Raw genomic sequence first — 25,015 nt, 5'->3', positions numbered from 1 at the left:
AAATAAATAACCTGACTCTACACCTCAAGCAACCAGAAAAGGAAGAAATGAAGAACCCTATGGTTAGTAGAAGGAAAGAAATCTTAAAAATTAGGGCAGAAATAAATACAAAAGAAACAAAAGAGATCATAGCAAAAATCAAGAAAGCCAAAAGCTGGTTCTTTGAAAGGATCAATAAAATTGACAAACCATTAGCCAGACTCATCAAGAAACAAAGGGAGAAAAATCAAATCAATAAAATTAGAGATGAAAATGGAGATATCACACAGACAATACAGAAATACAAAGGATCATAAGAGACTACTATCAGCAATTATATGCCAATAAAGTGGACAACTTGGAAGAAATGGACACATTTTTAGAAAAGTACAACTTTCCAAAACTGAACCAGGAAGAAATAGAAAATCTTAACAGACCCATCACAAGCACGGAAATTGAAACTGTAATCAGAAATCTTCCAGCAAACAAAAGCCCAGGTCCAGATGGCTTCACAGCTGAATTCTACCAAAAATTTCGAGAAGTGCTAACACCTATCCTACTCAAACTCTTCCAGAAAATTGCAGGAGAAGGTAAACTTCCAAATTTATTCTATGAGGCCACCATCACCCTAATACCAAAACCTAACAAAGATGCCACAAAAAAAGAAAACTACAGGCGAATATCACTGATGAACATAGATGCGAAAATCCGTAACAAAATTCTAGCAATTAGAATCCAACAACACATTAAAAAGATCATACACCATGACCAAGTGGGCTTTATGCCAGGGATGCAAGGATTCTTCAATATCCACAAATCAATGAATGTAATACACCACATTAACAAATTGAAAAATAAAAGCCATATGATTATCTCAATAGATGCAGAGAAAGCCTTTGACAAAATTCAACATCCATTTATGATAAAACTCTCCAGAAAGCAGAAGTAGAAGGAACATACCTCAACATAATAAAAGCTATATATGACAAACCCACAGCAAACATTATCCTCAATGGTGAAAAATTGAAAGCATTTCCCCTAAAATCAGGAACAAGACAAGGGTGCCCACTTTCACAACTACTATTCAACATAGTTTTGGAAGTTTTGGCCACAGTAATCAGAGCAGAAAAAGAAATTAAAGGAATCCAAATTGGAAAAGAAGAAGTAAAACTCTCACTGTTTGCAGATGACATGATCCTCTACATAGAAAACCCTAAAGACTCCACCAGAAAATTACTAGAGCTAATTAATGAATATAGTAAAGTTGCAGGATATAAAAGCAACACACGGAATCCCTTGCATTCCTATACACTAATAATGAGGAAATAGAAATAGAAATTAAGGAAACAATTCCATTCAGCATTGCAACGAAAAGAATAAAATACTTAGGAATATATCTACCTAAAGAAACTAAAGACCTATATATAGAAAACTATAAAACGCTGATGAAAGAAATCAAAGAGGACACTAATAGATGGAGAAATAGACCATGTTCATGGATCGGAAGAATCAATATAGTAAAAATGTGTATACTACACAAAGCAATTTATAGATTCAATGCAATCCTTATCAAGCTACCACCAGAATTTTTCACAGAGCTAGAACAAATAATTTCACAATTTGTATAGAAATACAAAAAAACCTCAAATAGCAAAAGCAATCTTGAGAAAGAAGAATGGAACTGGAGAAATCAACCTGCCTGACTTCAGGCTTTACTACAAAGCCACAGTCATCAAGAGAGTATGGTACTGGCACACAGACAGAAATATAGATCAATGAAACAAAATAGAAAGCCCAGAGATAAATCCACACACCTATGAACACCATATTTTTGACAACAAATATACAATGGATTAAAGACAATCTCTTTAACAAGTGGTGATGGGAAAACTGGTCAACCACTTGTAAAAGAATGAAACTAGAACACTTTCTAACAGCACACACAAAAATAAACTCAAAATAGATTAAAGATCTAAACGTAAGACCAGAAACTATAAAACTCCTAGAGGAGAACATAGGCAAAACACTCTCCGACATAAATCACAGCAGGATCCTCTATGACCCACCTCCCAGTTCAGTTCAGTTGAGTTCAGTCTCTCAGTCGTGTTCGACTCTTTGCGACCCCATGAATCACAGCATGCCAGGCCTCCTTGTCCATCACCAACTCCCGGAGTTCACTCAGACTCACGTCCATTGAGTCAGTGATGCCATCCAGCCATCTCATCCTCTGTCGTCCCCTTCTCCTTCTGCCTCCAATCCCTCCCAGCATCAGAGTCTTTTACAATGAGTCAACTCTTCGCATGAGGTGGCCAAAGTACTGGAGTTTCAGCTTTAGCATTATTTCCTCCAAAGAAATCCCAGGGCTGATCTCCTTCAGAATGGACTGGTGGGATCTCCTTGCAGTCCAAGGGACTCTCAAGAGTCTTCTCCAACACCACAGTTCAAAAGCATCAATTCTTCAGCGCTCAGCCATCTTTATGGTCCAACTCTCACATCCATACATGACTACTGGAAAAACCCATCTCCCAGAATACTGGAAATAAAAGCAAAAATAAACAAATGGGACCTAATTAAACTTAAAAGCTTCTGCACAACATAGTTGAAAAGCAAAGTGAAAAGACAGCCTTCAGAATGGGAGAAAATAATAGCAAATGAAGCAACTGACAAACAACTAATCTCAAAAATATACAAGCAACACCTGCAGCTCAATTCCAGAAAAATGAACGACCCGATCAAAAAATGGGCCAAAGAACTAAATAGACATTTCTCCAAAGAAGACATACAGATGGCTAACAAACACATGAAAAGATGCTCAACATCATTCATTATCAGAGAAATGCAAATCAAAACTACAATGAGGTACCATTTCATGACAGTCAGAATGGCTGCGATCCAAAAGTCTACAAGTGAAGGGTTAATAGGGTAGCAGAGATGTGCCTGCAAACGGGTCTCTCTGCTCAGGCTGAGCATCCTTGCATACGAGGCGTTCTGCCAAAGAGTCTGGATACAGCCTTGAGTTTAATGGTCCCTTGCAAACGAGGGAGCATTCCCTTCTTGAGATAAGAGGGAGATGAGGGCTTTGTGCAGACTCTGCAGTAGACAGAGATTTCACTCCCCTTTGCTGTACGATAACATGTATGCACCTGCACTGTACTGAAAAGGCTTATTCTTACAGTCTGGAATTCTGCCTAAGGAGGGCTTTATAATAATAAACGGCAATTAGTTTGCCCAGTTCTATTCCTCTGGCCAGAGTGGTGTCCTGTCTGTCTCTTGTGTGTCTTGTATGTTCTGTGTCATTTCACTTGTAGTAACCAACATACAAGCAATAAATGCTGGTCAGGGTGCAGAGAAAAGGGAACCCTCTTCCACTGTTGGTGGGAATGCAAACTAGTACAGCCACTATGGAGAACAGTGAGGCACTATGGAGAACAGTGTGGAGATTCCTTAAAAAACTGGAAATAGAAGTGCCTTATGACCCAGCAATCCCACTGCTGGGCATTCACACAGAATTGAAAGAGATACATGTACCTCAGTGTTCATCACAGCACTGTTTATAATAGCCAGGACATGGAAGCAACCTAGATGTCCATCAGCAGACGAATGGATAAGAAAGCTGTGGTACATATACACAATGGAGTATTACTCAGCCATTAAAAAGAATACATTTGAATCAGCTCTAGTGAGGTGGATGAAACTGGAGCTGATTATACAGAGTGAAGTAAGCCAGAAAGAAAAACACCAATACAGTATACTAACATATATATATATGGAATATAGAAAGATGGTAATGATAACCCTGTATGCGAGACAGCAAAAGAGACACAGATGTATAGAACAGACTTTTGGACTCTGTGGGAGAGGGAGAGGTTGGGATGATTTGGGAGAATGGCATTGAAACATGTGTACTATCATGTAAGAAATGAATCGCCAGTGTAGGTTTGATGCAGGATACAGGATGCTTGGGGCTGGTGCACTGGGATGACCCAGAGAGATGATATGAAGAGGGTGTGGGAGGGGGGTTCAGGATGGGGAACATGTGTACACCCGTGGTGGATTCATGTTGATGTATGGCAAAATCAATAAAATATTTTAATGTAATTCAGTTCAGTTCAGTTGCTCAGTCGTGTCCGACTCTTTGCGACCCCATGAATTGCAGCATGCCAGGCCTCCCTGTCCACTAGCCTCCAATTAAAATAAATAAATTTAAATTAAAAAAATAAAAAGCAAGATAGAGAGGAAAATCTTGAGTGTAGCCAAAGGAGGCAGGCAAATATGAGCATGTCAAAATTATTTTGATTTACATGTGGTCTGTTAAGCACTAAGTACATATAATTATATATCCTTAGGCAAAATCATCATTATTCATGTTACTGAAATTTGAAACTCATGGAAAAACTGAGGATGGGTATAACTTTAGTGTAAACTATTTCTTGGGCTTCCCTGGTGGCTCAAGTGGTAAATACCAAATCTGCCTGCGTGCAGGAGACCTAGGTTCAATTCCTGGGTTGGGAAGACCCTCCTAGAGAGGGGAAGGGCTAACTTCTCCAGTATTCTTGCCTGGAGAATTCCATAGACAGTGGAGCCTGGCGAGCTATAGTTGAAGGGGTTGGAAAGAGCCCAACATGACTGAGCAACTAACATTTTCAATTTCAAGCTATTTCATGAAGAAGAAACATCAAAAATTTTTGGTACATATTAATTGTAAGCTTCATACTTTTACTGAAAATAGATTTAACACAATCCCTTCACTGTTCACCTGAAACTATCACAAAACTGTTTAACCACTATACCCCAATACAAAATAAAAACTTTATACTGTTTTTTAAAAATGCACCAAATAAAGATAAGCTTAAGGGTAATTTTCATTAGTAGGCAAACTCAGGGTTATCATTTGTGTTTATGAACACCATTGAGCCAAGTAGCAATTATTATTTTACTTGAAATTTTCAAAGGAGAAGAGAATACAGGCAGGATTCACATGTAAATGATGTCCAGTGTAAGATAAAGGACAAAATGACATCCTACATTTACAGTAATAAGAATATAGAAAAGTGGTGATGAGTTACAATAGGGTACAGAGTTGATGATACTTGCTAAACTCAAAAGAATCTGAGCTACAGGGTTTAGCATTAGACTCACAGAGACAGTCTCAGTTCATCAAAACAGCATTTATTACATTAAATTTATATGCCCTTGATATTTTTTAAAAAACTAGCTTAGGTGATAAACCATTTTTTAAAAATCAGAGCATCTGAAAGAAGTAAGGGAGAAAAGGAGCAGGAGGAAGTGAAGAAGATGTGAAGGTGTCTTAGAGACAGCACATTTGGGAAAAGGGTGAGGCTGGTGGAGACAGTTCTGTCCCTGGAGTCCTGGGATAAGTGCTGATCTCAAGGGCTCACATCAAGGAGAATAAACAGCCCAAATCCTGCCATGCAACTAGCTGACTTATATATCCAACTGAAGTTCTGTTTCTGAGGACTCATTCTAAGGCTAGGGAGTGATTAGACATCTACAGGTAGAGATGGTTTAAGGATCAAGGTAAGGACTGGGTAGGTGTTATGTCCTAAACAGGCTAGAGGGGCAGGACCCTTGGAGGATGTTAATATGTGTGGAATGATACTAAACAGAGGTACTTCTAGCAGAAGTGAAGGGTGAGGTCTGGAAAGGGAGGTTGAGAGTATATGAACCAGGTGAAGTTACTGAAAGTTAGCAAATTAGCAGATCAGTTCAGTTCAGTCGCTCAGTCATGTCTGACTCTTTGTAATCCGATGGACTGCAGCATGCCAGACTTCCCTGTCCATCACTAACTCCTGGAGCTTTCTCAAACTCATGTCCATCGAGTTGGTAATGGTAAAACCATCTCCTCCTCTGTCGCCCCCTTCTCCTCTTGCCCTCAGTCTTTCCCAGCATCAGGGTCTTTTCCAAATGAGTCAGTTCTTCACATCAGGTGGCCAAAGTACTGGAGCTTCAGCTTCAGCATCAGTCCTCCCAATGAATATTCAGGGTTGATTTCCTTCAGAATTGATTGGTTTGATCTTGCAGTCCAAGGGACTCTCAAGAATCTTCTCCAACACCACAGTTCAAAGCATAAATTCTTTGGTGCTCAGCTTTCTTTATAGTCCAACTCTTACATCCAAACATGACTACTGGAAAAACCATAGCTTTGACTAGACAGACTTTTGTCTGCAAAGTAATGCCTCTGCTTTTTAATATGCTGTCTAGGTTGGTCATGCCTTTTCTTCTATGGAGCAAGCATCTTTTAATTTCATGGCTGCAGTCACCAATTGCAGTGATTTTGGAGCCCCCAAATAAAGTCTGTTACTGTTTACATTGTTTCCCGTCTATTTGCCATGAAGTGACGGGACCAGATGCCACGATCTTAGTTTTTGAATGTTGAGTTTTAAGCCAGCTTTTTGACTCTGCTCTTCACTTTCATCAACTTCAGTTCTTTGCTTTCTGCCATGTGTGGTGTCATCTGTGTATCTGAGGTTATTGATATTTCTCCTGGGAACCTTGATTCCAGCTTGTGCTTCATCCAGCCCAGCATTCCTCATGATGTACCCTGCATATAAGTTAAATAAACAGGGTGACAATATACAGCCTTGATGCACTCCTTTCCCTATTTGGAACCAGACTATTGTTCCATGCCTGATTCTAACTGTTGCTTCTTGACCTGCATACAGGTTTCTCAGGAGGCAAGTGAGGTGGTCTGGTATTCTCATCTCTTTAAGAATTTTCCACAGTTTGTTGTGATCCACACAGTGAAAGGTTTTGGTGTAGTCAATAAAGCAGAAGTATATGTTTTTCTGGAACTCCCCTGCTTTTTTGATGATCCAGCGGATGTTGGCAATTTGATCTCTGGCTCCTCTGCCTTTTCTCTGCCTCAGAAAAGGAGATATCATTCATTAAATAATTGGTGCCATAGAATTAGGCTTGGCATGAGAAATAGAAAACAAATGGACTTACTGTAGATCACTTGGCAAAATATGAGAAAGATGTTGAAAACGACAAGGATCTGCGTGGGATTTCCCCAGACAGGGTGTGGGAAGGGGCTTTGGGGAGCTACCAGGGAGACTTGCCTGTGTGTGAGAAATAGGAGGAGGCATTTGAGTAGGGTGTTAAGAATTAACTTGTTTCAGACTGAAGTTACTTCATCGGGACACCAGTCCCATAGGGAAATTCCCTAACCCTAGCTTTCTGGCTTCTTTCTATGGCTCTGATTTTAAATATTTCCCTCTTAGTCCCTGTCTCCACTTCCTGGCTGTGGTGAACTTTTGTAATACTCTAGGGCTTCCCTGATAACTCGGTAAAGAATCTGCCTGCAATGCAGGAGAGCCCGGTTCAATTCCTAGGTCAGGAAGATCTGCTGGAGAAGGGAAAGGCTACCCACTCTAATATTCTGGCCTGGAGAATTCCATGGACTATATAGTCCATGGGGTCACAAAGAGTTGGACACAACTGAGCGCCCTTCACTTTCCGCTGAAGCCCTACCTTGTTGATTTGTCTTTCCTGGCTTCTTCCTTCTTGCCTTTATCTATTTTCCTTCTTTTTTTTTTTTTTTAAATCAGGCTGTGGGACTCACAAGTTTCTATTTGGTGCTCTCCCCTTGCCTTCTGATTTTCCACTTCCTGCAAGAGACAGACTGCCCTCACTGGAGAGAATTCTCAGAGGGGAGCATGTGCTCAATGGGAAACAGTTTCAGTGTACATGCTAAGTTGCTTCACTCATGTCTGACTCTTTGTGACTCTATGGACTCTAGCCTGCCGGATTCTCCGTCCATGGGAATTCTCCAGACAAGAATACTGAAGTAACCATGCCCTCCTCCAGGATATCTTCCTGACTGAGGGATTGAACCCCACATATCTTACATCTCCCACATTAGCAAGCAGATTCTTCACCACTAGAGCCACCTGGGAAGCCCAACAGTTTTAGACCCAAGGCCAACTGATGAGTGATCAGTCTAATGACAGGACGTTTTCTCTCAGCACCCACCCATGATTATAGGAGTTGATTTTCCTCCCCAAATAGGAAAATTAGAAGCATCGAGGGTAACTGGAGTAGAAAATATAGTGTTTATAGTGAGTATAAGATCAATCTTAAGAGACAAATATTTTAAGGTACTCATTCAATAGAAGGAATTCACATCTGTCTCCAATTCTTAAAACCTGTCTATTTACAATTTGCCCCTCTTTAAACTGTGAGTATATATTATAAGACTCTAAAAATTTCCATTTCTCCTCTCTATCCCTGGTTAGTGATATGGTGCCTGAAAATATTTTTTGCTCAAAATATATTACCTGAATAACTGAGTTAATTAATGAATCAAAGTGTACTAAGAAACAGATGTTCAATTTCTGCATGCAAAAGGACTTTAAATATCATGCAGCCCTCCCTCCTCATTCTGAGAAGAGATACCTTTCTTTTTTAAATTTCAGTCATTTCTACACTTAAGTTTTCTAAGATGTAAGCTGGAGGAGTGCCTCACCTCAGGCACATAGGCCTTGTCAATGGCACCTCGTAAGGCCTTTTGACCCTCTTCACAAGTGAGGTTACTATATGTGGTAAACATACAATTTTCAAATCTCATACCTATTAATTATTTCCTTGGGGTATTTGGCAAATAATTCACATTTGATGAGTCTCATATTCTTTAAGAGTGAAATGGAGATAATATCCAGTTCCTTGAATGGATAGTCAACATGGTAGTGCAAAAATATGTAAAGTACCATATACCAAATGATGACTCCAGCTGCTGGCATAAAGCAGTTGCATAATATATATTAGTTTAATTCCTCCTTGAGCATTAGGTTCAGATCCATTTTACTCCAGGAACACCATTGGCCATTTAGAATCCTGTCTCATCAACTACTGCTTCAGTAAACCTCCACAGATAATTTTAAAAACTAGATCAACTGTTCTAAATGGATAACTTCATGACATCTAATGGCTGGTCCCCATGTAAATGGTTGAGTCTAAGTGTAAAGTTGTGATCAATGTCCTTCACAATCAGGAAAAATCTGCCTGTACAAATCCTCCCATATCTTCTCCAGTATTCTCTATGCCTAAGCCACCCTGACTGAAAATGTTTCAAGAATACATCTTTTTCTTTTCTTTCTTTGCTATATCATAAACTCCTCAATGTCAAGTTCAATTACAATCTTGCTACTGCCTTCCGAGAGATGTACCATGGTCCCTGCTGTATATTGATACCCATCTGTTGGTAGGAAAAGACATACAGCAGTATCTTTTTATTTGACTAGTTGGAAACCTGTATCTCCTTTAACTAGAGCAGCATTCGAGGCTACAGAACATATTCTATTCACCTTTATATATGTCTTATTATTTGCATGTTCAAAGAAGGCTGAAGTATGGAATATGCCAAAATCTTCTGCTGCTTTCACCAAGATTAGGAAAACCTGTGTTTTCATCTCTGTATGTGAATAAGAAGTGATGTATTTAGTGGTATTTCTAGACATGATGACTTTAAATCACACTGGTGTTAGCCACACAGTCTTCCGCTTGCTGGGCATTCCTGGCCTTGAGGACCAGCACATATGGATCTCCATCCCCTTCTTCATTTCCTATGCTATTGCCCTCTTTGGAAACAGTCTGGTCATCTGCATTATCCTCACAAAGCGCAACCTTCATGAACCCATGTACCTTTTCCTCTGCATGCTGGCTGGAGCAGACATTGTCCTCTCTACGTGCACAGTCCCTCAGGCCTTGGCCATCTTCTGGTTCCATGCTGGGGAGATCTCCCTGGATCGCTGCATCACCCAGTTCTTCATCACACACAGCACTTTCATGTCTGAGTCAGGGATCTTGCTGGTGATGGCATTTGACCGCTACATTGCCATATGCTTTCCACTGAGATACAGCACTATTCTTACACACACATTGATTGGGAAAATAGGAGTTACCATCTTTCTCAGAAGTTATTGTACAATTTTTCCCATAATATTCCTTTTGAAAAGATTGAATTTCTGCCAAAATAATATCATACCCCACACCTTTTGTGAACACATTGGCTTGGCCAAATATGCTTGTAATGACATTCGAGTGAACATCTGGTATGGACTCTTTGTCCTAATGTCAACAGTGGTTTTAGATGCCCTGCTAATTTTTGTTTCCTATGTGCTGATTCTCCATGCTGTCTTCCACATGTCTTCCCAAGACGCTCGCCACAAGGCTCTCAACACATGTGGCTCTCATGTCTGCATTATCATTCTCTTTTATGGACCTGCCATCTTCACGATCCTGACTCAGAGGTTTGGTCATCACATTCAACCTCATATTCACATCTTGTTGGCTAATGTCTGCGTTCTGGCTCCACCTATGCTGAACCCTATCATTTATGGGATCAAGACCAAGCAAATCCGGGAGCAGGTGGCTCACATATTTTTTCCAAAGCAGAAATAACTCCAAAGGAGGATCAGACTTTTCATCATCTCTAGCTGTTCATGATATGGACTACAGATGTTGTGAGTGGAAACATTATTGATAAACTGAAACATAAATGTCTCAGTGAATTCTGTTTCCAGGGGAGGTCACAAGGTAGATTTCAGAGTTTACATCTTCTGCTATCAAAGCAACAGAGAGTAGTACCATGTTTGACTGAGCATGGTGTGTCCTACATAGAGCCTGTGAACTTCTAAATCATGTATCCTTCATGTCATTAGCTTGATTTGGTAAAAGATGAAGTGAGTACTGATTTCTGGTTTTGAATTTCTTCAATCATTCTTGACTGAGTTTCCCACTGTTTGAGACATCTTGTGACATCCTTGGACAATCATATAAAAAGGGTACAATTTGTCAGTTGGGCAGGGTGTATAACTTCTGGAGCCTAATGGATAGCATTGTTTCTAATAATCCTATATTGTATATTTGAAAATTGTTAACTTGAGAGTTGATATTATGTTTTCTCACCACACACACTCATACACATACATACACAAGTTCCACCTATGACAAGGGTGATGAATATGTTCATTAACTTGATTGTATTATTTTGCTATATATATGTATATTTGATATATTTATATATCAAATCATCTGATTGTATACTTTATAAATATACAATTTACATTTGACAAATATTTGAAAAAATTTTCTGAAAAGAAAAACATTTTATTCTAATGAATTCGCACCAGTAGCATCAGAAAAGCATGTTTAAGAGACCACAAAGATCTGAGTAGCCCCAAACTCAATACCATCTCAATGAACTTCCATAGAATGAGAAAACCCTCTTCCTCAGCAATCCTGAGGAAGCACCAAAGTTATTAATGATTGAGGAGAGGTTTACCAGGTGGTTTCCCAATTTAAATCTTCACTATCAATTATATTTGTAATGTTAAACCAATGTGGGCAAGAGAGATGATTTTCCACATCTTTGATTGGAACTTCTTGATTAAGCTAACCCATTCACCAATGTTTCACAAGGTTCTAGCACCTTGTGAAACCCTCACAAAGCTTAAGGTCACCCTGATTCTGAGCACACTCAAAAAACTGTTCCACCTCAAAGGAACACGAGACTTGCTGTTGCTACTGTGTAGGCATAAAATGTATAACACATGAAAAGATGCTCAACATTACTAATTACTAGAGAAATGCAAATCAAAATTAAGATGAGATATTACCTCACACCTGTCAGAATGGCTATCATGAGAAAACTCTACAAATAATAAATGCTAGAGAGGGTGTGGAAAGAAAGGAACCCATGTAAACTATTGGTGGGAATGTAAATTGGTATAGTCACTATAAAGAATAGTATGGAAGTTCCTTAAAAAACTAAAAATACAGTGACCATATGACCCTGCAATCCCACTGCTGGGCATATATCTGGAGAAAAACATCCGAAAGAAAGCATGCACCCCAGTGTTCATTGCAGCACTGTTTACAATAGCCAAGACATGGACGAAACCTAAATGTCCATCAACAGAGGAATGGATAAAGAAAATGTGATATGTACATATTACTCAGCCATTACAAGGAATGAAAGAATGCCATTTGCAGCAACGTGGATGGACCCAGAGATTGTCATAGTGAGTGAGGTAATTTCAGAGAAGGAGAAATATCGTCTGACATTCTTTATATGTGAAATCTAAAAAGAAATGACACAAATGAACTTATATACAAAACAGAGACTCACAGACTTAGAGAACAAATTTATGATTTCTGGGGGGATGGATGGGGAGAAGGGATAGTTAGGGAGTTTGGGATCGACTTGTAGACACTTCTATATTTACAGTGGATAACTAACAAGGACCTACTTATAACTCATGGAAGTCTGTTCAGTGTTATGTGGCAGCCTGGATGGGAGGGGAATTTGGGGGATAATGGATACATGTATATGTATGACTGAGTCCCTTCACTGTTCACTTGAAACTATCACAGCATTATTAATCGGCTATACCTCAACACAAAATAAAAAGTTAAAACAAATGTATAGCCTCTAAAGTGTTTCCTCATTAACATATGTCTCAGCCTCATGCATTCTGATTAGTTTTCCCCCAAAGTGAATGAGAGGGTGAATATAACAGAGGTTTAGCACAGATGAACATGATCTGAACCTGGTGTAGCAGTCAGCACCCCCGCATCTCTGAATTAATATTCTGATCAGAAGTGTTTTCTATTGGAAGGTTTTCTCTGCCCTACTGAGGTCTGGGAAAGTCATTCTGGCTTCTGCATAGTTTAAATTAAATTTTGCTGACCAGAGCATCCTGTTTTGTGGCCTTTCAGACATGCATTGTACAGCTGGTTTGGTCACTGAGGAAGGGAACTCATTTGAAATTCAGAACGGAGTAGCTGTGGTTCAGAGGTGGCTCTTATAAAACATGATTTTGTAAATGTTCCTGTTTTACTGAAAACTTGAATTTTCTGACTATTATTGCAGACCAGGACAAAAAAACCATATGTGAGTGTAGTATTATCTCAGATGTGATTACTGCTTGTATTTTGCTTGTCATGCTGTCTCCTGTATTGTGACTGTCAGATGCCTTACATTTCCTCCCCAGTCCTAGTAAACGGAAATTTTTTCGAGGGTTGAGCCACAACACTGACCTCACTGGGAAATGAGTCTAACTTCTGGGTCTCCAGCAAGATGCCATGTCAGTCTCCTCCATTCTCTGTACATCCCCTGCCCAACCAGTGCCTCTTTACCTACACCCTACTCATATAACTGACCTTCCTACGTACTTTCCCCAGACCCCAGATAGTTGTTGTTCTTATCAAAGGGACAGTGAGGGGACATGCCCCATTTACTGGTTTCCTGGTAACTAATGAGCCCACCTGATGTCAATTCCCCTCTAACTAGTAATCTCCCCTTCTCCAGGGAGCAAAGTTTGCCACCATGTTCTTCCTGTCACCCCCACTTACTGTGGGTGTCACGCAAGGAACTTGCCTCAGACATTTAAGTCCCCCATCCATTATACCATTGACGTCTCTGTTGCTGACTCTGGACTCTTTCTTCCATCTTGTGTGTGTGTGTGTGTGTGTGTGTGTGTGTGTGTGTGTGTGTGTATGTGAAAGTCACTCAGTCATGTCTGACTCTTTGGGACCCCATGGACTATACAGTCCATGGAATTCTCCAGGCCAGAATACTGGAGTGGGTAGCTTTTCCCTTCTCTAGGGGATCTTCCCAGCCCAGGGATCAAACCCAGGTCTCCCACATTGCAGACAGATTCTTTACCAGCTAAGTCACAAGGGAAGTCCAAGAATACTGGAGTGGGTAGCCTAACCCTTCTCCAGCAGATCTTCCCAACCCAGGAATGGAACCAGGTCTCCTGCATTGCAGGTGGATTCCTCACCAACTGAGCTATCAGGGAAGTCCTCTTTTTTTCCATCTTAAATCTGGGCAAGCACAGGTCTCAAAAGCCTGTGGAGCCCAACAGGAACACTCTGTTGATTGTGCTGATGCTTATAAAAACCTATACATGTGATAAAATTGTCTAGAACCACTCCCTTGAAATAAGTGCATGTAAAATTTTTAACATCTAAATAAAATATGTGGATTTTATTAATGTCATTTTTTGTTTAGATATTCTACTATAGTTATGCAAGATGTTACTCTTGGGTAAAATTAGGTGAATTGTATGAGGGGCTACTCTTTATATTGTTTTTTTACAACTACCTATAATTCTGTAGTTATTTTAAACACTGTTACCAAGCTGTATTGATCAGAACAGTATGGGATTGGCATCAGTTCAGTTCAGTTCAGTTCAGTCATTCAGTCATGTCCTACTCTTTGTGACCCCATGAATCACAGCATGCCAGGCCTCCCTGTCCATCACCAACTCCCGGAGTTCACTCAGACTCACGTCCATCAAGTCAGTGATGCCATCTAGCCATCTCATCCTCTGTCGTCCGCTTCTCCTCCTGTCCCCAATCCTTCCCAGCATCAGAGTCTTTTCCAATGAGTCAAATCTTCGCATGAGGTGTCATAAAAACAGACAAACCAATGGAGCAGAATGGAGCCCAGAAATAAGCTTTTACATATCTGGTTAACTATGGTCAAGAATGCTCAACAGAGAAAGATAGTCTGTTTAACAAATAATATTAGGAAAACTGGGTAATCAGGAAAAAAATGAAATTGGATGCCCATCATATATCACACACATGCACACACACAAGCCTCTCAAAATGGATTAAAGAGCTAAACTCAGACTCCAAGCCATTAAACTCCTAAAGGAAAAAATTTCTTGAGTTTACCTTGGCCATAATTTTTTATGTATGACACAAAAGCACAAACAACAAAAGCAAAAATCAACAAGTGAGATTACATCTAACTCAAATGCTTTGCACAGCAAAAGGAACAATTTATGAAATAAACATGCAAAGTATGGAATGAGAGAATATATTTGCAGAACACATATCTTATAAGGGTTATTATCCAAAATATATATGTAGGGAACTTATACAACTCCATAGCAAAAATATCCAAACTGCCTGCATGATACAGGATGCTTGGGGCTGGTATGGGGAGGGAGGTGGGAGGGAGGTGCAGGATGGGGAACACGTATACACCCGTGGTGGATTCATGTTGATGTATGGAAAAACCAATACAATATTGTAAATAAATAAATTTATATTAAAAATAAACATATACATGGGGTCAGAGTCAGAAAAAAAAAAGACTTACAAAGAATCAAAAAGAACATGAAAAATTCTCAACATCACAAATCATCAGGGAATGAAAATCAAGACCAAAATTATTAATCATTTCACACTTGTTTTTTTAAAAAAGAAAAGAGAGAGCTATTTTATAGAAATAGGCTATTTTAATAAAAAAGAGAAAGCAAGCTTGTGGAGGATGTGGAAAAAAGGGAAACCTTGTGCACTGTTTGTTGGTAGAAATGTAAATTGGTTCAGCTACTGTGAAAAGCAGTACTAAATTTCCTCAAAAAATTAAAAATTAAAAATAGAACTATTACAAGATCCAGCAAACCCACTTCTGGATGTCTATTAAAAGTAATTGTAATCAGGATCTTGAAGAGACATATGGCAACAACATAATTATCCAGGTACCAATGAATAGATAAAAAGATGTAGTATCACACACACACATCTAGGTGGAATATTTATCCATGAGAAAGAGTAAAATTTTACCATTTGCCAACACATAAATAGACCTCAAGGACACCATGCTAAGTGGAATAAGCTAGTCATAGGAGGACTAATACTGCAGGATTCCACTTACATGAGGTGTCTAAATAGTCAAACTCATAGAAGCAGAGAGTAGAATGGTGGTTGCTAGGCACTGGGGAGAGAGGGAAAGAGGGAATTGCTGTTCAGTGGGCTATAGACTCAGTCATACAAGATGAAAAGGTTCTGAGAGATCTCTTGAACAACATTGTGCTTAGAGTTAATGATGCTGTACTGTGTATTTAAAATTCTAAGATAGTAGATTTCATGTTTTGTGTATGTGTGTTTTACCACAATAAAGAAAAATTCAACTATATGTTGTCTACAAGAAATTTATCTTCACTGTAAAGAATCAGATGGGTTAAAAATAATATGATGGAGTAAGACATACCTTGCAAGCACTAACTTGAGATAAAGCGTATCTCAGAACAGTGAAAATTTTCAGGGGGAAAGAAGTGCATTATGAAGGATAGAATTATTGATTCTCCAAGAAGACACAACAATTGAAGTGCGTATGTGCCTGACAGTAGAAGTCAGATTATGTGAGCCAAAACCAAATAGAACTGCATGGAGATAGAGACAAAACCATTATGTAGTTGGAAACTTTATCACCCTTCTTTCAGTATTGATAGATCTGGCGGGCAGAATATCCATAAAGATATAGTTAATATAACAAAACTATGAACTAACATGTTCTAATAGACATTTGTAGAGTACTATCTTCAATCACAGCAGAACAAAGATCATTTTCAAGTTCACCTAGAATATTCACTGGACTAGACTTCATTCTACAGGTTGTATTTAGAAGAGGTAGAGGAATCAGAGATGAAATTGCCAACATTCACTAGATCATAGAAAAAGCAAGGAAATTAAAAAAAAAAACAACTGTACTCCTGCTTCATTGACTATGCTAAAGCCTTTGACTGTGTGGATCACAATAAACTGTGAAATATTCTTGAAGAGATGAGACTACCATACCACCTTGTTTGCCTCCTGAGAAACCAACTGGACATGGAACAACAGACTGGTTCAAAATTGGGAAAAGTATAAATCAAGGCTGTATATTGCCACCCTGCTTATTTAACTTATATGCAGAGTACATCATACGGAACGCTGGGCTGGATGACTCACAAGCTAAAATCAAGACTGCTTGGAGAAATACCAACAACCTCAGATATTCAGATGATATCACTTTAATAGCAGAAAGTGAAGAAGAAAGTGAAGAAGAGCCTCTTGACGAGGGTGGAAGTGGAGAGAGAAAGAGCTGGCTTAAAACTCAACATTCAAAAAACTAAGATCATGGCATCTGATCCCATCACTTCATGGCAAATAGATGGGGAAAAAGTGGAAACAATGTCAGATTTCATTTTCTTGGGCTCCAAAATCACTGCAGACAGTGACTGCAGCCATGAAATTAGAAGATGCTTGCTTCTTCGAAAAAAAGCTATGACAACCTGGACAGTGTTTTAAAAAGCAGAGAGATCACTTTGCCAACAAAGGTCTGTGTAATCAAAGCTATGGCTTTTCCAGTGGTCATGCATGGATGTGAGAGTTGGACTATAAAGAAGGCTGAGTGTTGAAAAATTGATGCATTTGAACTGTGGTGTTGGAGAAGACTCTTGAGAGTCGCTTGACTGCAAGGAGATCAAGCCAGTCAATCCTAAAGGAAATCAACCCTGAATATTCATTGGAATGACTAATGCTGAAGCTGAAGCTCCAGTACTTTGGCTACCTGATGTGAAGAACAGACTCATTTGGAAAAGACCCTGATGCTAGGAAAGAATGAGGGCAAGAGGAGAAGGGGGTGACAGAGGAGGAGATGGTTGGATGACATCACCAACTCAATGGACATAAGTTTGAGCAAGCTGAGGGAGATAGAAAAGGATAGGGAAGCCTGATATGCTGCAGTTCATGGGGTCACAGAGTTGGATGGGACATAGCAACTGAACAACAAACAAGAAGACCTCATTCTGGGCTGTAAAGCACACCTTAACATATTTTAAAAATATCGGTCTTATAAAGTATATTCTCAGACCAGAAATCAATGACAGAAAGCTTGAAAATATCCAAATATTTACAGGTTAAACAACATACTTCTAAAAAACACATGCATGAAGAAGGCTGAGTGCCGAAGAATTGATGATTTGAACTGTGGTGTTGGAGAAGACTCTTGAGAGTCCCTTGGACTGCAAGGATATCCAACCAGTCCATTCTGAAGGAGATCAACCCTGGGATTTCTTTGGAAGGAATGATGCTAAAGCTGAAGCTCCAGTACTTTGGCCACCTCATGTGAAGAGTTGACTCATTGGAAAAGACTCTGATGCTGGGAGGGACTGCGGGCAGGAGGAGAAGGGGACGACCGAGGATGAGATGGCTGGATGGCATCACCAACTCAATGGACGTGAGTCTGAGTGAACTCCAGGAGTTGGTGATGGACAGGGAGGCCTGGTGTGCTGCAATTCATGGGGTCGCAAAGAGTCGGACACGACTGAGCGACTGAACTGAACTGAAAAAAATTTCAAGAGAATATTTTTCATATAGGAGAGATTCCTGAGAATAAAAAGAATTTATACTTAAGTTGTTTCTGACCAGGTTGAATATCTATGAAGTAATAAGAAAATATGACTTATTATTACTAGGATCATTTATGTGTTTTATCACACTGGAAACAATTAAATGAAAATTTGTTAAATTAACATACCAGTGTGATTCAAATTTAACAGAAATTTTTATCTAGCAGAGCTTGTTTTATAAAGTCTATTTCATCAAAAAATAATGATTCCCCCCGCCGTATGGCTTAAAGTATTGTACAAGACCATAGTGCCCATGGCAATGCTTAGCCATCAAAAACAACTAAACAAGGGTAGAATTCTGACTGGTCTGGTCTGGGAGTTTGGAGTTTAGTGACTCTGTGCTTTCCTATCAGTGTAAGAGCTTCAGAAATAAATCTGCAGTTCAACAAAGTCAGGTTTCTTTTTTTATTCATCTTGGTGAGGGACACTGCACACTAGAGAAACAGAGGGAGTGTCTGACCAAACAAATAAAAGGTAGAGTTATAGGACTTAGAAGTGGTTTATGAAAAATTGTGTGTATTTATATCAAAACAGTTTGTTTTTAAGAGGTGAGATAACTGTCTTTCTGTGTCTTGGAAAAAGTAATGCACGAAAGTGGGGGTGGTGGTTTAGTGGCTAAACTGAGTCTGACACTTGTGGCCCCATGGACTGTAGCCTGTCAGTCTCTGTCTATGGAATTTCCCAGGCAAGAATACTGGAGTGGGTTGCCCTTTCCTCCTTCAGGGGATCTTTCTGATCCAGGGATCAAACGCTTGTCTCCTGCTTTACAGGTGGATTCTTTACTGCGAAGCCACCAGGTAAGCCCATTGACAATAGTACTTAGATAATTTATGGAATATAAAGTTATTTCTAAGTTTAAAAATTTCATGTGTGCATTCAGGATGTGTAAGTTGCTCAGTCATGTCCAACTCTTTGTGACCCCATGGACAGTAGCCCAACAGGCTCCTCTGTGCTTGGAATTCTCCAGTTTTATTTCTTAAATATAATATACAATCAACTCCTGCAGCTCAATTCCAGAAAAATAAATGACTCAATCAAAAAACAGGCCAAGGAACTAAACAGACATTTCTCCAAAGAAGACATACATATGGCTAACAAACGCATGAAAAGATGCTCAACATCACTCATTATCAGAGAAATGCAAATCAAAACCACAATGAGGTACCATTTCACGCCAGTCGGAATGGCTGTGATCCAAAAGTCTATAAGCAATAAATGCTGGAGAAGGTGTGGAGAAAAGGGAACCCTCTTCCACTGTTGGTGGGAATGCAAACTAGTACAGCCGCTATGGAGAACAGTGTGGAGATTCCTTAAAAAACTGGAAATAGAACTGCCTTATGCCCAGCAATCCCATTGCTGGGCATACACAACGAGGAAACCGGAATTGAAAGAGACACGTGTACCCCAATGTTCATCGCAGCACTGTTTATAATAGCCAGGACATGGAAACAACCTAGATGTCCATCAGCAGATGAATGGATGAGAAAGCTGTGGTACATATACACAATGGAGTATTGCTGCTGCTGCTAAGTTGCTTCAGTCGTGTCCAACTCTGTGCAACCCCATAAATGGCAGCTCACCAGGCTCTGCCATCCCAGGGATTCTCCAGGCAAGAACATTGGAGTGGGTTGCCATTTCCTTCTCCAATGCATGAAAGTGAAAAGTGAAAGTGAAGTTGCTCAGTCTTGTCTGACTCTTAGCGACCCCATGGACTGCAGTGCACCAGGCTCCTCCATCCATGGGATTTTCCAGGCAAGAGTACTGGAGTGGGTTGTCATTGCCTTCTCCTCAATGGAGTATTACTCAGCCATTAAAAAGAATACATTTGAATCAGTTCTAATGAGGTAGATGAAACTGGAGCCTATTATACAGAGTGAAGTAAGCCAGAAAGAAAAACACCAATACAGTATACTAATGCATATATTTGGAATTTAAAAAAGATGGTAATGATAACCCTGTATATGAGACAGCAAAAGAGACACAGATGTATAGAACAGTCTTTTGGACTCTGTGGGAGAGGGCAAGGGTGGGATGATTTGGGAGAATGGCACTGAAACATGTAAAATATCATATATGAAATGAATTGCCAGTCCAGGTTCAATGCATGATACTGGATGCTTGGGGCTGGTGCACTGGGAAGACTCAGAGGGATGGTACAGGGAGGGAGTAGGGAGGTGGGTTCAGGATGGGGAACCTGTGTATACTTGTGGCAGATTCATGTTGATGTATGGCAAAACCAATACAATATTGTAAAGGAATTAACCTCCAATTAAAATAAATCAAAAAATTTTAATGTAAATTTATTTATTTTAATTGGAGGGTAATTCCTTTACAATATTGTATTGGTTTTGCCATACATCAGCATGACTCCAGTTTTTAAGACTACTGGAGTGGGTTGCCATTCCCTTCTCCAGGAAATCTTCCCAATCCAGGGATCAAACCTGGGTCTCCTGAATTGCTGGAAGATTTTTTAACCATCTGAGCCACTGGGAAGCCCACAAGATTTCAGGATGAGTAAATAAAATTACTTTAGAAGAATATACAAAAACATTAGCACCTTTTCACATTTATTTTCTCACCAAAAATAAATGTGTATTTTTGGTGACTAAGCAGTAAATGGAATGATACTCTAGGTCGGTGAATGAAACAAAGTGTGACACAAATATCAAGAATCGTAGGTGATCTACCAACTGTACATGGATATTTTTGTACCCTTAGAAAAAAGTGGAGATATTATCAATGACCCAAAAATATGACTGGTACAACTAGTCCAGAGATAAATATAAATCAACTCATCCTCACAAGAAAAACAAAAATTTGTAAATCATGTTTATGTAAAAATTTATGCATTGATACAGAAGATTGAACATCACATTAATATCTATTAGCTCAATATTTAATGGCAATGTAGGTATTAAAACAGGACTGTGGAAAAGCTGGTTTTACTGGGAGAGACTTTTGTTGTAAAACATCCTAAAAATGAACACTCAGTGTGAAGTGAAGATCTGAGCATGTGAGGAGAGCAGGAGAGGAAACAGGGGGGAAAGGCTGAGGGGAGGCGTGGTGCATGGATGAACTTGAGGACTAGATCTTGGCCATTTGGGAGGAGGCACGGCTGGTGGAGACAGCTGTCCCTGGGGCTCTGATGTAAGTGTTTCCCCCAAGGGCTCTCCTGTCAGTGGATAAACAGCCAAAAGTCCAGATCCCAACAAACTGAATTTCATCACCAATCTTAATGTCTGTTCCTGAAGACTCAGGAAAGGCTGGTGAGTGAATAGATGCCCAAGGGTAGGGTGGTTCCAGGATGAAGATAAAGACTGGGCTGGTCTTATGTCTTAGACAGGCCAGAGGGGACAAGCCTCTTGGAGGCTATTGACATATGTGCAGAATGCCTGGCAAAAATCAGAGGCATCAAACTAGTTGGTTACAGCCCATGTGGAGGGTCAGGTTTGGGAAGGGAAGTGGAGAGTCTATAGGCAGCTGAGGTTAATGCAGTTTATTTTTTTTTAATTTTTACTTTATTTTGCTTTACAATACTGTATTGGTTTTGCCATATATTGACATGAATCAGCCACGGGTGTACATGAGTTCCCAATCCTGAACCCCCTTCCCACCTCCCACCCCATAATCATCTCTCTGGATCATTCCCGTGCACCAGCCCCAAGCATCCTGTATCCTGCATCAGACCTGGACTGGTGATTTGTTTCACATATGATATTATACATGTTTCAATGCCAGTTCTATAAAGAATGTAAAGTGATCCAATATACGACAAGGGTCCTAATAATTCAACCAGACACCAGAAAACAGAAGAGATATTGACTTAGACTAAAGACCTTTCTTCAAATATATTAAAAGCCCTGACAATGACAGAGATCTGTCCTAGACCCCTAAAACAGGACACAGGAAGTAGACCAGGAACCTCTCAGGCAGGTGTGACAAGAGAACTATGGGGCAGGAGCCTCCTGGACTTGTGTCAGACCAAGGTACTCTAATTTGGTCAGAGAACCAATGTCACAGGGAAATTCACCACTGAGCTTCTTGGTATTTCTGTCTGGCCCCAGTTTAAAAGTTCTCTTTGCTCCTCGCTTTCCCCAATTACTTGGAGCTTTCATAATTTGCCCTCCAGACCAGTCCTGCCTTTGTCGATTTGTGTCATCCTCATCCTCTTCCTTCCTGCTATTTTCTGGTTTCCTTTCCTAATCACCTCTGAGTCACACACCTGCCCTAACGTCCCTCTGCTGTCATCCCACCTGTTTTCCTGTGGGAGGTCAGCTGCTCTGGCTGCAAAGAATCTTCTCCAGAGCAGCCATGTGCCCTTGAGGAGAGAGTGCCCTGACTCAGCCAGCGGACTGGACTCCTAGGATTGCTGAATCTGATGGCAGAACACAAATTGGAGTAGATTTTCCTCCTCAGAAAGAAACATCAGGAGTAAAGACTTATTTTTGATAAGCATAAGATACAACTTAGCTACAGAGCGAGAAAGTTTAAAATACTCCTTTGTTAGGGGGAATTAACGTTTGTCTCCAATTCTTCAATGGACCTGCTTGTAGATTGGTTTTTTTTCAAACAAAAGGCCAATAGGACTCAGGCAAATTACTATTTTTCTATATCCCCAGTTTGTAGTGTGGTGCCTAAAAATTTGCTTCTGCTTCCTGACTGACCCGATTAATGGATGAATGAATGAACACTAAGAACCAGATGACAATATTTCCACCTGCTGAAAAAAATCTTCCAAATGTCAATGCCCTATTTTCTAATTTCAGCCACATCTTAACTTAGGTCCCTAAAGCATAAGCCAGAGGAATGCCTCACCTCAGACACACAGGCCCTGTCATGTTACCCCTTAAAATATCTCTTGAATCCATTCACAAGTGTATATGAGAGATTTCAAATCTCACATTCATCCATTAGGCCAAATCTCCAGTGCTTCCTCCTATCCTGCTCTCTTCAGTATCCTCTATGCACAGTCGCCTGGATCTGAACAAGCTGTGTTCATGGACATGCTATACTTCTATCTGAATACCCGCTTTTCCTCTATTCATTCCTCTTTTTTTCATTCTTCTCCTTATAATAAACTAACCACCAAGGTGAAGTTCAAGTTCAAATTCAAGAAAATTCTTACAACCTTTCCAGATACATACAATGATTTTCACTTAATGTTCATAATCCTCTGTTTGTAGGAGAAATATATACAATAGTATGTTTTATTTGATTATCTCGGGATATGCATATCTTTTAATGAGACTACCACTCATTTAAACAGAGAACATATATTGTTGACTTTTCATGTTTCTTATTTGCTTGTTCACAGAAGATGGGGTGTGTGAGATAAAAGTCTTTATCACAAAGCCAAAAGTCTTTGTGACTTCACAAAGAATATTCCAGGAAAATCTGGATTTTCATCTCTGTCTGCTCTGTGAGTCTGAGGTGATGTCTCTAAAAGTTGCCCCAGATACACTTGCTTTAAACCACACTGGTGTCAGTCACACAGTCTTCTGCTTGCTGGGCATCCCTGGCCTGAGGTCCAGCACATGTGGATTTCCATCCCCTTCTTCATTTCCTATGCCCTTGCTTTGTTGGGGGACAACCTCCTCATCTTCATCATTGTTACAAAGTGCAGCCTCCCTGAACACATGTACCTCTTCCTCTTCATGCTGGCTGGAACAGACCTGTCCTTTCCATGTGCACAGTCCCGCAGGCCTTGGCCATCCTCTGGTTCCATGTTGGGGAGATCTCTCTGGATCGCTGCATCACTCAGTTCTTCATCATCCATTGCACTTTCATGTTTGAGTCAGGGATTTTGCTGGTGATGGTATTTGACCGCTACATTGCCATATGCTACCCACTGATATACACCACTATTACACATACATTGATTGGGAAAATTGGTGTTATCATCTTTCTGAGAGGTTATTGTATGATTTTCCCTATAGTATTTCTTTGGAAAAGATTGACTTTCTGCCAAAATAATGTCATCCCACACACCTATTGTGAACACATTGGCTTGGCCAAATATGCTTGTAATGACATTTGTGTGAACATCTGGTATAGACTCTTTGTCCTAATGTCACCAGTGGTTTTAGATACCCTGCTAACTTTTGTTTCCTACATGCTGATTCTCTATGCTGTCTTCCACATGTCTTCCCAAGATGCTTGTCAGAAAGCTCTCATCACGTGTGGCTCCCATGTTTGCATCATCATTCGTTTTTATGGACCTGGCATCTTCACACCCCTGACTCAGATGTTTGGTCATCACATTCCACCTCATATTCACATCTTGTTGGCTAATAATGTCTGCGTTCTGGCTCCACCTATGCTGAACCCCATCATTTATGGGAACAAGATGAAGCAAATCCAACAGCAGATGGCCCACATATTTTTCCCAAAGTAGAAATAACGTTGGAGGACAAAAAGTTTTCAGTTTTTGTATTGATTGATGACACAAGCTATAGAATTGGTGGGTGGAAACAATATGGTAAACTGGACACTAGAAAATAGTGAATTCTATTTCAAGTGGAAGTTCACCAGGAAGTTTTCAGAATTTATATTTTCTGCTGTCAAAGCAACAGAGAATGTGTGTCATGTTTGACTGACCAAACTTCATCCAGAACTTGTGAGTTTCCAAACTCATGTATCCTTCACATCACTAGATTGATTAGATGATGGATGAGTACTGTGTTTTGCCTTTTAATTTCTTCAAATATTTTTCTTGAGGTTATCATCCTTTGAGATATCTTGTGTCATCCCTGAACATCCACATACAAAGAGTACAATTTTCCAGTTATGTAGGATGAATAACTTCTAGAGATCTAATAGATATC

At 39.8% G+C, this 25,015-nt stretch overlaps 1 protein-coding gene and 1 pseudogene across 1 annotated transcript; both read left to right on the top strand.

Annotated features, from left to right (window-relative positions):
• The first annotated feature begins 9,453 nt into the window (after positions 1-9,453).
• On the top strand, positions 9,454-10,398 carry LOC138420183 (olfactory receptor 52B4-like). Its single transcript, XM_069553322.1, has one exon. It carries the CDS (start codon positions 9,454-9,456, stop codon positions 10,396-10,398), a length of 945 nt encoding a protein of 314 aa, XP_069409423.1.
• A 13,226-nt stretch (positions 10,399-23,624) lies between these two features.
• On the top strand, positions 23,625-24,585 carry LOC138420182 (olfactory receptor 52B4-like; annotated as a pseudogene).
• Positions 24,586-25,015: the final 430 nt, after the last annotated feature.

The sequence above is a fragment of the Ovis canadensis genome, chromosome 15 (genome assembly GCF_042477335.2).
Source record: "Ovis canadensis isolate MfBH-ARS-UI-01 breed Bighorn chromosome 15, ARS-UI_OviCan_v2, whole genome shotgun sequence".
Taxonomy (NCBI): Eukaryota; Metazoa; Chordata; class Mammalia; order Artiodactyla; family Bovidae; genus Ovis; species Ovis canadensis.
Note: the sequence above shows the minus strand (reverse complement) of the source record. Positions and strands in the feature narration are given on the sequence as shown.